Raw genomic sequence first — 16,856 nt, forward strand, 5'->3', positions numbered from 1 at the left:
ACGAGTTTGAGAAGTTAATTGCTCGCACTAGTGAGAAGTGTTTCTTTACCATGCAACTTGCTTCCTTGCACAGACTGGCTGACAGAGCGGTCAGTGTCTGATAAGACTCATGGCTTGGCCTGCCCCATCCCCCACCTGACCTGCCACCCCCAAATTGCGTCCTACAGCGAAACACACTTCTTACCAGAGATTGGCAGCTCCATCACTTTCCTCACCATTGTGTGCAGGGAAGCACCTTGTAAAAAAAAAAAATCTTCTCGCGAGTTCGAGAAGCTTGATTGAACTTGCAAGAAGGTTTTTTTTATGTGTTTCACTGGACACAATGTCGAGGAACGTGATGGAACTGGAAAGGTAAGAGGCACGTCTCGCTTCTCGCCTGCCTCATCTGCCAGAAAATAATAAGCCCTTCCCCCCAATAATAAGGCCAAGGCCATATTTTTTTTTGGGGGGGGGTGTCAAAAGAAAATAAGACCCTGTCTTATTTTTGGGGAAACATTGTTTTGGTGAAATTCTACATTTGCCATCAGATGCTTTAGACAGGCATAAAATTCTGTAATCTTCACTACCAGTTCAAAACCAGGAGTGTGTACGGCAGAATATCACCTCTGGCTTTAGATTAGATTAAAAGAGTTGGAAGGGACCTTGCACAGAGGATCTTTGATGACATCTGGGTAGGTGGACGGAGCCTCCCACTGCTGCAACTACCAGTTCACCCGAACCAGGATGAACTGGCAGAATACCGCCTCTGACTTTAGATTAGATTAAAGGAGTTGGATGGGACCTTGTAGCTCTCTCTCAACAGAGGGGCAGGGATACAACATCGTTTACAGCACAGTCCTTCCAGCAGTTCAAAGAAGGCTCCTCACCCATTTGCACTACTCAGGTGACCCTGAGGACACAGATAAACCTCCAAGTGTCCTCAACAATTCTCTACCATACAGAGTATAACACAGATCTCTTAGGTAATCAATACCTGTTACTACTTACAAATTTTATATGTTTTCGTAGATTTTCATGAGTGTAGGTATGTTGCTCTTGTTGTATTCGGGTCTTTTCCCGTGTAAGATTGAGATTGTCTTGGCAATGTTTCGGCGAGGTCTCATTCGCCATCCTCAGACTGGTGTTTTTGGCCTAACCCTAACCTATTTCACGATTGCAAATACAGTTACAATTACAATTTCATATTACTTATTTTGCCTCTTAATTCAATCTGTACAACCTTGGGCTTATTTGTTCTGACTTCCCTTCCTTAAATCCAACCACTGATAAAATCTATCCCAAATCTCATAGTACTCTGTCTCTCCTTTATTCTTCAGTTCTAAGTCTATCACATTCTGCACAATCAAGTATTTTCTTTGTTATTTTCCTTTCTTTAGGTATATTTCCACTCTTCCATTGCTGGGCATAAAATATTCTTGCAGCTATTAAGACATGTAGTGTTAAATATGCTGACTCTTTGCTTAAATCCTCTTTGAGGATTAAATCCTCTAACAGGAATATTTCTGGTTTGAGTTCCAATCTCTGCCCAGTCATTTCTTCCAACCACCTTCGAATCCTTTGCCAATATTCTTTTACTTTGCTGCATGACCAACATATGTGTTAGTAGGTGCCCAGTGTTTGATCATATTTTCAACATTTAGGTGATAATTTTTTAATACATTTTGGCTAGCCTGGCTGTAGGTAGTTTCCACCTATAGAGTTTCTATAGAGTTTTTTTTTTATAGTTCCTCTTTGTACGATGCGGCCATAGTTAGTTTCTGGTTCTTTTCCCACAATTTTTCTCATTTTTCTTAGATATTTGTTCTGACCCCCCCTTGTCGTACACCAAAGACAAAGATACTTCAAGGATTTATTAACACACAGACAGGACCTTGGCAGCAATCCAGCACAGACTAACCTTGGCAGCAATCCAGCCTGCCAAGCTAGCTACGAGAGTTCTCCAGCTCTAGTGAATATGTTGACTCCTGCAAAGGGCGTGTGCGCAATCATTCCTTTTACAATCTTGAGAGGAGCCTAATTACCACCAGCTGAGTGCAATTATCTCCTGTAACTGCGTAACTGTTCCTTATGCCTATTAGCTCTCCGTTGCTGGGCATCCAGGAACAACTCCCTTGTCTCCTCCCCACTGCTCCTCATGACATCATGATCACACTCCCTTGTGATTTACAAAGTCAGGATGGAAATTCTGCTGACAAATACAAAAGGAGTGGACATTGCATTGGAATTTTGTTGGTGCATGTTTCCTTGTTTGTCTTCTATGGACTGACATAGTGGGACATTCAGAATATGTTTCTTAGTTCAAAGCAATACAGGTTTGCGACATCTTAAAGACTAACATGTTTATTAAGGCATGAGCTCTAAAGCGCACCTCATGAAATATATGACTATCCTCAGTCATAGGTAAAGAGTGTGGTAAGATACCAAAAGACATAACCAAAAGGCACATCCAAAGCATTAATAAACACACAAGGGTGAGAGCCATAGTCAGGAAGAAACCATACATGTAGCCAAAAGGATGTTACATTTAATCACAAAAAGAAACATAGTATAAAGGATTAAGAGTAACAAAAGCACAGGAAAACCCTGAGTCTGGCAGAAACCACTAAGAATAACAAAAGACATAGAATGTCTAAGGCAAAACAAACATCATAACCATTTACATAAGATTGACACCTACTCACAAGCACCCATACAGGAAACGCCCTTCCCCCCCCCCTTTTGACAGGATTAACCCTAAGGACAGGACACTGGACAAAACAGAAACAGAAGACAAGAGAATCAAGATTAGAGCAATCACCCAGAATAAAGAAATCTTTGTAAATCATAAAAGCCTCAAAGGAGGAAAAGTGTATAAAAAGGAAAACCAATGCTGTGCTGGAACATCTGAGTGGTGTCTCATCCTTCCTGTTTTTTCTTTCCTCAATAAAACTCATAACTTCCAGGCAGCTGTCTTCACGAAACTTTCTTTCAGCTTCAGTGGTGACTCCCAGCTGGGGGCGGACTGGGACCGGGACATTTCTTTCCACAAGAGAAAATAATTAACAGGGAAAATCATAATACGTTCAACTGGAACAAATTAAAATGTTAAATGTACAAAACTTCTGGTTTAAAAGGTACCATGAAAGTTGAAATCAGACTTTTTAGTTTGTGGGTTTTAAAATAAATAAACGCTGGATCTATTGCTAATATGGTTGAATAATTCCTACAATTTTCTGTAAATAATTAGCTTCCACTGAAAATGTAATTAATTTTTATATTTCAGAAATCTTTGCTTCCAAATTTGTTATTATTTCCTAGACCATTTTTTCTAAGATTCTCATATTGGGGGGGGGGAGGGGTGAATCCAATTTGAAGTAGTTTGTTTGTTGTTCACATTTTGTTTGTTAAATGAACCACATTGAATGAGTCCACATAATATCCTAAAGCAAAATCCTATAAGCCACGTTATTTATTTGGTGTGGTGTGTGAACCCAGGCACTGAGACCACAAACCTGAAACAATTTAAAATCTGTTTTATTCTTGGCATCTTGTGTTCAGCAGGTGGTCTTAAAGTGATCTTCTGCTCTCAGAAACTGAAATCTGCACTCATTTCCATCAGTACATCTGACTGGAGAGACGAATTGACTTATTGGTTCAGATGGTTCTATGGTCCAGACAGATTATTTGCTTGAACTTTTAAAAACTAACCTATTTGCTGTCTTCCACTAACAACACAAGAAAAAAATGGTTTATTATCAGTAATATTTTAATCCAGTTCAACAGTGTATGTCCACTCCTACATTCCTCTGCTGTTTTTGAACAGTTTTGTTAATTTGTGACAAAGATGTTTAAATATTCCTGCTGTTTCTTCCATATCTTCTAAAGATTAAAGATGGAACTCATTCTTTCATGGTGGTGGTTTGTTCTCTGAGCTTGCTATTTGGCTTTTGCATGTTTCAGCATCAGGCTAGGTAACATCATCAGTGGAACTTTGGTTGAAGTGTCTTGTTTTAGTTCTCTGCTTTTAACATGGTCTTGTGTGGTTTACATGGTCAGTTGGCCATGTGGTTGACAAGTCACGTGATCACTTGGGGGGAAATCATGCTGTTTGGAGATTATGTGAAGTCACATCAAGATTATCACCATCTAGAAAAAATATTATTATGTTTACCTTGACACTAAATGTAATGATATACTGGAGTGTAACTTAATATGATCCCATGTATCTTCATCCTATTACTCATGCAAATATTTATTCTTTTTGCCATATTACAGTCTTGCTGCTGTCAAAATATATAGTGACAAAGTTCTTTTTTTTTCTTTTTCTATTAGACCCAAAAGGAAAAGTTCTGGTTTCATTTTTATCTCCATTTTCAGAATTTTCTGTATTAAAATGTGAATCATACTCCAAAAATGTTTTGTTTTATCACATGTCCACCAAAATTGATAAAAAGTCCCTTTTTATTTTTACATTTCCAATATTCATTTGACATAGCTTTATAAATCTTAGATAACTTACTTGGGGTTAAATATCAATGATACATAATCTTATTGGAATTCTCTTTTAGATTATAATTTAATGTAAATTTTAAACCCTTCATCCACATATTATCCCATTGTTCAAGCATCACAATATATCAAAAATTCCTTGCCAACTGAATCATACAATGTTTTACATGTTCATTTTCCAAATTCAATTTCAATAACTTTTTATAAATCTTAGCAATAATATGTTCATTGTTGCCACATAATGAAAGTTCCCATTCATTTTTAACAAAGTCACATCCATAGTATTTTTTTATCCAATTTGAACCTTTCTTTCAGTTGTTGGTAAGTAAACCAATGGCAAGCTTAACTTTATGTTTCAAGTTCTTCCTTTGACTTTAGTATTGGGTATATTTATTCTAACTCCAACTCTTACAGTCCAACTGTGAGGGCACCCTACAAGCATCAATAAACCTAAAAATACTCAAAGTTTAATCCTCACACTGACCACTAGAGGCAGCTCTTGGATCGCGTTGTAGGGAATGCTGAACATTCTGATGTTATTCCCAGTAAAATAACCAATAAAATAACTAGCTATTATTGGGACCTAATAGCCTCTAAAACTACCACAATTTTCTAGGCCTGAATTCTATTTTCATGAGGCTCTTGCTTAAACTGATTTTATTTTGAAGCTTATAAATTTTCACCTAAACTGAATTTGTTTTGGCAGGATATTCAGATAGCTTTCTGTTTATAACTTGCAATACAATCAATAATTCAGAATTACCTCAGGGACAGCAATATCTGGAGTTAAACACATAAGCAGGAGAAAGTAAATCAACTGGAGATATCACAGTATTGTACTTTCAGTAATATTGGCAATTACTCTAGATAAATCCGCTTCATGTTTGCTTCGTTTGATTTTTTTTTTTTTTTTTTTACTGAAAGCATCAGAGAGGGAAGGAATTGCAGAAATTTGCTTTATAAGCTGGAGAAAGTTATTCTTTCTGCAAACTTTAAAATTTAATTCATGATGGTGCAGATCAGATTTTACTTGTTGATTAATAAACCAGGCAGACAATTTATTTATTTTTATTTATCACATTTAGAAACCCCCCATCTCCCTCACAGAGCAATATAATGCAGTTCAATATAAGAAGATTTTCTTGATTTATATTCTATCTTTATTGACTCCTTCCTCCAAGAGGCTTCTTTGCCAGCCTCCCAGCTGATTGGTCCCATCCAGCCCCCCTTACACACACACAGACCATACACACAAACACACAGACACACAGACATACACCACTTGTTGCTGCGCAAGGTGAGCACTGCCAGGGAAAAATCAGGGGGAGAGGGAGAAGGCCATCCCTAGCAGAAGTTTGTTTTCTTCTCCCCCTCCTGCTGATTTCTCCCTGGCAGCGCTCGCCTCGTGCCGCGGCAAGCAAGGTGGCTCTCAAAGAGAATGAAACGGGCGCAGCACTCTTCCAACACCCAAGGAAGGAAGAGGAGCTGGGCACTTGGTTTTTGGAAGAAGCACCCGCACCCGCTTCATTCTCTTTGGGAGTCGCCTTGTAAAATGGGGAATTTTCTAACATTTTGCAACCGGAGCCAGCCCAGCGCCCTGTGCACATGGGCTGCCTGGGAGCCCCTAGGCTCACAACCACCACCTCCTGAAGCAAAAACAGCCTCCCCCAACCTCCCATAGGCACTCCAGAAGCCAGAAATGGCTTCAGGAAAGCCTCCAAATGATCCGTTTCTGATTTCCAGAGGACCTCTGGGGGGGGGCAGGGGGGCATTTTTGCTCTCCCCAGGCTTCAGGAAAGCCTCCGGAGCCTGGGGAGGGGGTGCATGCGCATGCACAGGGGAAGGGTCATGTGCACATGTGCAGTTGGATGGGGAATTGAGTGGGCATGTGGGGGTGCAGTAGCACGTGCAATTCTGACACGCAGTAAAAAAAAAGGTTCACCACCACTGCCCTACACCATTTGACAGATGGCAGTCCATTCTCTTCTTTAAAGCTTTCAGTGGTGAAGCTCTCACAACTTCTGAATGCAAGTTGTTCCATTGGTTGATTGTTCTCACTGTCAGAAAATTTCTTCTTATTTCTAGGTTGAATCTCTCCTTGTTCAGTTTCCATCCATGATTACTTATCTTGCCTTCAGGTGCTTTGGAAAATAGCTTGACCTCCACAAGCGTGCCAGCCAGCTGGTCGAGTGCCAGAAACTGGAAGAGCAGCTTCCGGTTTCTGGCGTGCGCATGCCCACTGGTCACTTGGTCTTCTAGTTTCTGCTGCTCCTGCACAAGCGAAGACCAGCTAGCTGGCACGCATGTGCACGCTGGAACCTGGAAGAGCAATGGGCGATGGCTGGCATGCCCAGAGAGATGGCCCTGTGTGACACTTCCGGCATGTGTGCCATAGGTTTGCCAACTTAGATACATTAGAATATTATGAAGTACATTCAGGAAAACAAATGGCACTAATCTTCTTATATGCCCAGAAGGCATTTGACAATGTGAGCTGGCAATTTATGACATATCAATTAAACTGTCTGGACTTTGGAGAAAAATTTATAAATGTAATTAAGACAATATATCATAAATAAATAGCTATGGTAAATAGGACTATATAGAGAGTTTTAATATAACAAAATGGACAAAGCAAGGAGGTCCGCTATCGCCTCTATTATTTATCTTGACTTTGGAAATTTTGAACAAGAATATTACACAAAATTTAGAAATTAAAGGATTGAGGATAAATCAGGAAAGATATAAATGGATAACTCTCAGACACAAGAAACTATTATATCTAGAATGATTTACAATTAGGATGGCATGCCTTTGTATGGTATGAGAAAAATAAAATCCATAGATACTTTCAAAATCACTATATAAAGTTGTCTTCTGGGTTTGTCAGGAACCTTTTGATCTTCCACTTGGTGCAGAATTTATCTCCCAGTTGATGTCAGCATAGTCCCCCATTACTATTGTGGTATGAATCAAGATCATGTAAAATATTAGTGCCACTTCATAAAATCCTAGTAAGACCACACCTGGAATACTGCAAACAATTTTGGTTACCATACTACAGAAAAGATGTTGAGACTTTGGAAAAAGTTCAAAGAAGAGCAATTAAGATGAGCAAAGGCCTGGAGACTAAACCATATGAAGAACGGCTGCAGTTTTTGGATTTGGCTAGTCTAAAGAAAATAAGAATTAGAGATGACATGTTAGCAATATTCCAGTAATTGAGGGGCTGGGCTGCCACAAAGAAGAAGGAATCAAATTCTTCTCCAAAGCACCAGAGGGCAGGACAAGAAACAATGGTTGGAAACTAATCATACACTATCAAAAGCTTAATTTTTCTTGACAGCAAGGTTGACATTCTTCAGTGCACAATGTTAGAAATACTGATAAACCTATGAGTTTTAGATTGCTGGGGATAGAAATGTTCTGTATCAATTAACTTTCCTCATTATTTAATTTAAATGTTTCTCCAGAAAACCACTGAATTTAGTTATAAGTAAATCAGTCCCTTTCTTTCTTAGATGCAAATCATCTCTATTATATAGCTTTTCATCAGACCAGCTGCAAACATAATAGCTTACTTAACCAAAACCATTTGCTTTACACCAGTCCTTTAGCCACATATATACAATGGCTTTTTCCTTTTTGCTCTTTAAATACCGGTAATTTTTTTTGAAAAAGCAATGCTGCAGCCTATTCTACTACGTAAGTACATGCCGCAGGGTCTTGGATCATTTTGCATTGAAAGTATATCTTTTTCAGACAGATCATTAGGGTAAAGATGTACAACAACATCAACATCAACATCATGGTTCTTACTAGCATTCTTGACTACCTTAACAATGTGTCTGTTTTTTCTGCTGGGAGTAGCACCAGGCAGACATTTCACCTCTTTCAAAACTTCCACATCCTTTCCTAAATTAACATCTCTTACAATTGACCCACAAACTGGAAGGTGACTTCTCTTTTTAGATATCAAATATCATCCAGAAATAAATCAGAGTCCAAGGCAGAACCATCCTTAAACTTCCAATTTAATAAGAGAGACATGTTGGTACATCTGTGATATCCTGAATCTGAAAGCTTCCTGGGTTCCCACTCAGTTGAAAGTTCAATATCTTGCCCCCACACCCACAAGTTCATCACATGGTCCAATCTTCCTCTGCCACACTGGCATTTCCACCCATCTAGTTCTGGTCAGGTGCACAGGTGCAGAGACAAAGAATGACCTTGGGCTTCTAGAAAGGAATGACAACAACACATTCTACAATTCTACTCCTTACTATTCCACCTCCCAATTACTACACTAATGAAACATCATAGAAAAATAATAGAGAGTGTGGCAGGCCAAAGATCCTAAAAGGAATATAACTACAGGCTTGACAGATACTTTGCTCACCTTACATCACTGATATGCAATACTTGATTCATACCTTCCCTTATCTAAAACAACTTATTCCACATGGACCACAATCTCCTGCTCAGTTGAGTCATCATTATCATCACAAACAGCTGAACCTGCCATCTGAGTTTCCCTATTAAATTCAGCAATAGTACTGTATCTATTATGCAGGGACACACCAAAAGTTTTATGGTTCACAGCTCTCACTCTGCCAGATACCAAAATTGTTCTTACTGCCCTTCCCTGCAGGATCTTGTGGTAGAGAGGGCTGACAGCGGGCAGCTCAATAAAACAGACTGGCTAAGTTGGACACCTAATTTCAGCCTGGAGAGCAGAGACAACAGACTCTAGATAAGCAATCATTTTATGTACACTAGCAATCTGTTTACGAATAAGACAGTATCCAAATTACCATGAAAGATAGTTGTAAAAGAAGTCTTGCTCTGAATTCAGTCAGACATTCTAAAATAAAATTGCAATCAGAGAAGCACTTAACAGGGATGCTGTTTTCAAACTACTGCTGTTTTCTAATCAGGTCAATTGCCCTCACAAGGAACAATTTAACAGAGTCAGTGCAAATAGATATTCTTTTGCAGCCTGTTTCAGATTTTGAATTATATGATTCACACGCCTAATGGCATGTGGGCCACAGTCTTGGTTCACTTTGTTTCAGTCCTCCTCAACTCATAGTGAGCGGTTCTTCCAGCAATCTCTGGTGCTATGCAAATACAATGCAAATACAACCAGTGACTCAGCTCTCAGGTCCTTACCTTGGTCCACTGGACTTAGTCTCAGTCCTCCTGTTATTTTAAAGCTATATCTGTAACAATAAATATTTGTTTTGAATGTTGTATCCATATTTGGTATCAACTATTGTACATATTTCTGTTATTTATGATTTTTGTGTCATCTCTCTTCATCTTCATTAAAAAAAAAAATGGAGAACACAGGCATTCATCCAACACCTCTTCCAGCTTGATGGGAAAACATTGGTAACAACTGTTAAATACCATTTTATATTGTTGTTTTTCAAAATGATAATAGAAAACCTTCAGAAAAATTGCATGGATGGAAGGAAAGTGCCTTTAGTCCATCTGTTTTTGCTAACAATGCTCAGTGGCATACCTGCTCTCTGCAAAAGCTTCAGAATTTTGCATACTAAACACTGCAGAGGTATTCAGACTCCAGACAACGAGTGGAAGAATATTTATTCACCTCATAGAATTATTGGGCTGGAAGGGACCACGGAGATGAGCACTCTTGCCCCACAAACATTTTTCTAGCTGTATGCCATCAGTTTTTACCCACCATGGTAAGAGAGAGGTCTCACAATTGTGGGTTACTTTATTCCTTCAATAAAGCATTATTAATGAAATTCTGATTTGGGGCAATTGTTATCTGTCCTGCAAAACTGTGTCTTTCTTTGCAATTGAATAAAATAAATAAATAAATACATTTTCTTGGGTTGTTCCTCTGCATGACTGGAGTGTAAAGCTCCAGATATTTGTTGCAGCAAAGAGATACAAGGAAACAGCAGGGATTTGATTTAAATCAATATTTAAATCACTAGTAAAATGGCTTGATTTAAATCATAATTTTAAAGAGCAACTGTCATTTCTGTGCCGCAGCAGCTTCTCCTCTGATCTGTTGACTCACTGGCAGTCCCAAGATTGCATAATATACAACCTCATGCTACATAACAAAACTCCATTTCATGCTGAATAAACTAAATTATTAATGTATCTTAAATAGAAAACCATCTTTAGATGGGTTTTGTTAGATATTAGTTCTAACTACAGTGGTTTCCACCAAGGTCCTCTGTTCAGGCGGGAACAGAGGTTTAATCCTATTGGTCGAAGGGTCTGACAGCTCCCTATAAAAGGGCTGCTGTCAGACTCAACCTTAGCTGGGTTGTTCTCACTTGTACTTAATAAAGAGCGGTTGTTACCTTTAAGTCTGTATGTGCCTATCCATTACCAAATCTAACAGATTTTTACTCTAAAAGCATTTTATTAAAATCAATTTGATAAAAATAAAAACCCAGTTTAAATAAAAAAAAATCCGATTTAAATTTTAAAAAATTAGTTTTTTTAAAAAAAAAATTAAAAAATCATCGATTTTTATCCACTCTGCAAGGAAATATCTGTAACTGGGAATTTGCAGCCCAGTTTCTTATGCCAGTTTAACTGGACTCTGTCCTTTCTCTCAAGGGCACTGAATACTAGTCTTCCTTCTTAGTCCCATCATCTGAATTCCTTAGCTTGCCATCCTTTCGACCGGCAGCGCCCGACCTTCCCACGCCGATTGGCCCGAAGCGCGTACCCTTCCTTATCCCCGCCGGCCAGTAGAGGGAGCGTCCGCTCTCTGCCTTGTCCAGTCTAGCGGTGCTCAAAAGGCACGGCTTCCGGCCGCTCCTTCTCTGACGCCTTCCTCAGTCGCCTTTGGGTTTTACCTACAGCCGCCGCCGCCGCCGCGGAGCGGGCCTGGGATGCCAAGATGGCGGCGGCGGTGGTATCGGTCTTTCCGGGTGTGCGGCTCCTCACCATCGGCGATGCCAACGGGGAAATCCAGAGGCACCAAGAGCAGCAAGCGCTGCGTCTCGAGGCTCGCACCGGGCCTGACGCCGCTTGCCTCGCTTTGTATAGCCGTGAGTGGCGAAATGGGGCTGAGCTGGCGTGCATGTTCGCTGACAAGCGGGCCGGTGGGGGCCTAGTCGCGTGAAAAGGGAGGAGGGTCGGATGAATGAATGAATGAAAAGAATGAATGAATGAGTTGTAGGACGGACAGCAGTTGAGGGGATGCGGACGGGCTGCTAACTACTTCTAGGAGCGGCTTTCTCGCCATCCTCCTGCTTGAGATTGCGAGGGAGAGCGGTCTGTCTCCCCTGTGTTTGAAGGCCAAAGGTTTCTGAACATGTGCGAGGAGTAATTCATATCTATACTACTTCATTGTAGCTCCTTGGAAGACTTCATTGTAGCTCCTTGGAACAGGCCATAGCTTCTCTTGGAGAACAGTCCGTTTATTTTCGTTTGCAGGCAAATAAAAGATAATACCTCATGGCTTTTTATGTTTCAGCCAAGTAAATGCTCTGTGACTGTTGCCCCAAACTTCTAATAATTTTGCACCGGTCTGAAAAATTCCAGGATTTAAAACACTGTCAATAATATAATGCCAGGATTAATCTGAAGTATTTTAAACTAACCTGTCAAAAGTTAATCGCCATCCCATGTATTCCCAAAAGTCCCGTTAATAATTAAAGACTACTAAGCCCTACACTTGTGGTATTGATACCACAACAGGGAAAAGTAAATTAAAGAAAAGTAGGTTTGTGGGTAATTTAAAAAATAGATTAGGCTTTAAATGGGATTGGGATTGTGCATTTTAGAACTGTTTATGTTGGCAAATTGAGAGTAAAATCTTACAAACTTGTACGTTGAACAGTTGGGTTTTTCTGAATGCTCTTTTTTGAACAACATATTTATAGGTACAGGAGAAATACATGTAAAAAGACTTAAATTATTCTGAGCATAAAACAACTTTTTAAGAACACAGCCTTAATAACTCCTGAAACTTTCATAAATTCCATAATAACCATTTTGAATTATTATATTTGTCCTCATTCATTATAAACTACTTTTTAGTATTTTCCCTCTAATCCTTGAGACCATTTGTCAAGTATTACACTTTTTGTAATAATTATTATCACAGTTTTATCCTTTCAATGGGATCTGATTTGGATCTGTATGTTGACATAATTGAGCATCAAATGGCTACATTGAGTGTGCATCCTATAGTTCAACATTGGTATCTTTTACAAACAGGTATTTTGCAATGAATGAATAATTGCTGTTCAGTATGATGAATCAACAACTCGTTTCACAGAGACTAATGTGTATACTTACATTTGTGGGTTTTGCTTGATAATGGGAAGACAGTTGTTTAGACCAGCAGTCACCAACTGGTGGTTCATGGACCACTGGTGGTCCGCAATAAAATTTTGGTGATCCTCAGAAAAATTATTTGCATTTTTATATTGCACTAAATAATATTTATCTTTTTAAAAAAAATCGTATTAGTGGTCCGCCGGATTTCAAATTATGAATTTAGTGGTCCCTCAGGTCCAAATGGTTGGTGACCCATGGTTTAGACAGTTCATAGTGTTAAATTGGCTATACTGGATGTAAATGTGAATACCACAGTGTTTATGGTCTTCTGCACTGTGACTCAATTACTGTAATTCAGTCAAAATGATATAATAACTTGAACATGTTGGGTGGGTTCAAATTACTTTGTATACTGATTTCTGTATTGTTTGACATCTTTTGATATTATACCATGAGAGGTGGAGATTTCTAATACCATGAGTATTAGAATGAGAGAAATTCAACCTTTTTACGTTGTACAGTAATTCAGTTGAAATCTCTTTGTATGCAAGCAATTTTTTTTGCACTTCTTCACATGAATGCAGAAAGTATATCTAATTTATAGGTCTGAGATAGTAAGGAGGCCACTTTTTCAATCTGGGTGACTTGGGAATATGATGGCTATGAGGATATGATGGGGAAACATTAACCTACATATTGGCTATTCAGTGCTGTTGTGAGACAGCAGCATTGTCTATTCACTAACTGCCTTCAGCTTTTGGAGCAAATGAGAAAACAATTGAAGTCATAAAGTAAGTGGCAATTTTACAAGGGATAAAGTATGAAATTACTAAACTAGCATGTAAAGTAGATCCTTGTAGTTGGAATAAGCATGCCTGTGCTAAGATAATTTGTGGAGTCCAGATTGCAGATAAGATGGATGACTTTTGAAAAGTCCTAAGCTTTTTTTGTATGTTAGGTAGACTTTGAAATCTTCATGCAACTGTCCAAAGGGAATGGGGTTTTTGTATGTGTTAGAATCTCTGAACATGTTCAGGTATTACTTCTTTGAGAGACTACTCAGACTATTAGAAGAAACCTACAGTACTGTAATTCCCATGAGGAAATTCAGAATGAGCTAAAGTTGATCACTTATAGAAATTCATTTTGTTATAGAGTGGATGCTAGATAGGTTAACTATGAGCAGAATAGCTAAGTTCTCCTTCCCTTGGGAGCATTCCAAACCTCTTCCCGTATTTTGAAAGCAGATAAAGTATTTTCTAGAGCACAAAGTCTGAAGCACTATAGTCTGATTCTGAACCACTTTGGGATCCACTGAACCACTTCTAGAATGACATAGTTTACAATAAAGTTTGACAGTCCAGTGGAAACAGAACCATTATACATTCCATTCCCAATTAGTCATCCCTAGAGCTGAAGATTTTGAGTTCAGCTGTTATAGGTTATTGTAAGTGAAATCAAGGATGACCCTCCAGGTATTGCTTAGCTACAATATCCAGCTATCTTAGGCAGCTTAGACAGTGAGGAGTTGTAAGTCAATAATTCTTGGAGGCTTACAGATTTTTTTTATTCCTGACCTAATTATAATTATTATTCTGTAAACTGCAGAATATTATGCATATTTGAAAGTTGCCAGTCAGTCTTTCTTAGTGTTATGTGAACTTTTCCTTCCAATCTTCTTTTTTAGTTGTTCACACTGCCAAATTGAATTTAACTATTGTTATCAACATCAATCATTGTGGAAATTGTGCTACATTTTGGCTGGTTTACTCTAAAGTAGGTGAAACTTTAATTAAAGAATATATTTTTTCTTTTATGTTCTGCTTAATTTGCAAGTTTTCCACTTGTAATTAATTTTCTTTTTCTAGAGAGACCTGACTGCCAAACCCAAGTATATTTTTTTAAAATATTTTTATTACATATGTTAAAATGGGGAGAAGAAACAAGGGGGGGGGGGAACCATCCACACAAAAGTATGCATTTTTCCATCATTAAATGAAAGTACTGTTCATTTATATTGATATATTGCTAAATAAATTATTAATGTTTTTAATTTACTATAGGAAAAATGGGAAATTAAATATTGAAATTGGTGTATGAAATTAAATCTCGTACATTTGGATCTTGCGGCAGTAAATACATATTTGAATGTAGAAAAAGATGAATAATTCAAAAAAACAGAAATATCTATAATAGTCAAAAAATCTGAACAAACAGAATTATTCTATGAAATATCTGGTTGGAAACTAACCAAAAAGAGAAGCAACTTGGAATTAAGGAGAAACCTTCTAACAGTGATGACAATTAGCCAGTGAACAGCTTTCCTTCAGAAATCGTGGGCGCTCCATCACTGGATATTTTTAAGAAGAGACTAGACAGTCACTTCTCTGAAATGGTATAGGTTCTCCTGCTTGAGCAAGGGGCTGGACTAGAAGACCTCCAAGGTCCCTTCCAGCTCTATCCTATTCTAAGATCTTTTTTCCATAGTAGAGTTGCTACAACACCAAACTTCTTTTTATGAACCAGTGTTGCATTTCAAGCATTTTTAATTGCCAACCATTAGTTGAACCATCTGTTTCTTCTTAGAAACATGAAAAGTCCAAGGATTTCTATTGGTATTAATTAATTCAGTAATGTTGGTTAGTTGTTAATTTTAAAGTGTGATATTTAGATACCAGGTATTTATAGATGTTTAGTACAAGATATTCAACTTCATTTTTCATAACTTCCTGTATTTTTTAATATTTTGATATCCTAACATAGTTTTATAAATTATTACTCTACGTTTATTATTTTGTGTATTAGTAGAGCTGTGCAGAGCAACAAAATGCAGTATCTTCTCTCAAGAAAACCCTGTTTTTTGTCGTTTTTTTTAGGCTGGGATTGTTGCCAAAGCTACTCTTCAAATTTATCATTGAATCGAATCTTATTAAGCTAAATACATGCTCAAACTCTATGCAAATATTTCAGTGAAAGCATTATCATTATTTGTTTCTGTTTGGAATCTCGGTAATGTTAATATAGCATGATCAGAACGCTCAGTGTAGCTCCATTTGTGCTAATTTAGGAGGACCAGTTTCATACTCCTAGATTCTTACATTTTGCAGTTTCAATGAAGCCACTGCACTTTTGGACTCCAACATCCTTCAATTTATTAAATGTGTTGATTTCAAAGTCTCCAAAGTCCAATTTCAAATCACTGTTTGTTAAGAAGGATGTTTTTTTAAATCTAAACAATTAAACTCTTTTCTGAAAATTCAAGCTACCTAAGTGAAAAATGAGAGGAATAATATCTTGAGATAAGCTTCTGGAGTAGTCCATTAGATTTTTGAAACTATGTTTCAGAAATATAGAGAGGAATATCACACATAACATAAGTTTTTCATGGAAACCGTTTTGATGTTATTAATTTTATCTCAGATACTGAATTTGAGCCCAGATATTTCAGTCTTTCATATTTTTATGAACAATAATCTGAGGTCTATCTTTAAATATTCTCAGTTCAAAATAATCTGTTTCCTATGAGTCACCTTAAAATAATAATTACTTCTTAGTAACATTTAAGGATATCAATTCAGGTTAGAGGCATCATATCATATTAAGAAAAAGATTCCAAACCAATTAAATTTGTAACGGCAGATTTGAATTTATCAGTGAATACTATCTGGAAACAGCGCTATAATAAATCCTTGATTAATTTGGGGGTGTATGTGTCCATTATTTCTGTTATATCCCCAAAGTATAAGTTTTTGAATGAAGTTCATTATTTTGGGAGGGATGTTGTCTATGGCATTTGAAGTTTGCTACATAGGTGTCTGCTAAATCAACGGCTGTTGTATTTTATTTTTCTTCTCTGCATGTATGAGAGTTTGAATCTCAGAAATTCCAAATGTAAAACACAATAAAAGGGAGAAGGATTAACTTTGCTGCAGACTATTCACCAATTAAAAAGGGTAGTCTTTTTAAAAAAGACAGTCTACTCATTGTTTCTTTGAAAAATAACACAGAATTGTAATTAATTTTATTGCACAAGGAAAAGAAAAATGTGAACATATAAAAATAATATCTATATATGTTATTAA

General features: G+C 37.7%; 1 protein-coding gene across 5 annotated transcripts in view; it reads left to right on the forward strand.

The window, feature by feature from the left end:
• The first annotated feature begins 11,348 nt into the window (after window positions 1-11,348).
• Window positions 11,349-16,856, forward strand: part of CARM1 (coactivator associated arginine methyltransferase 1) — an 84,161-nt gene continuing 78,653 nt past the window's right edge. For 3 of the 5 annotated variants that reach the window (XM_014057796.2, XM_087716567.1, XM_087716565.1), the window contains exon 1: window positions 11,349-11,537. In XM_014057796.2, coding sequence (XP_013913271.1) covers window positions 11,387-11,537 — 151 coding nt within the window. In that variant the 5' untranslated portion in view covers window positions 11,349-11,386. The remainder of the gene's footprint in view (window positions 11,538-16,856) is intronic. The other 2 variants (XM_014057797.2, XM_014057798.2) reach the window with 2 other exon arrangements.

Source organism: Thamnophis sirtalis, unplaced genomic scaffold (assembly GCF_051295495.1).
Source record: "Thamnophis sirtalis isolate CommonGarterSnake01/CBP01778 unplaced genomic scaffold, rThaSir2_p1.2 scaffold_5, whole genome shotgun sequence".
Lineage (NCBI taxonomy): Eukaryota > Metazoa > Chordata > Lepidosauria > Squamata > Natricidae > Thamnophis > Thamnophis sirtalis.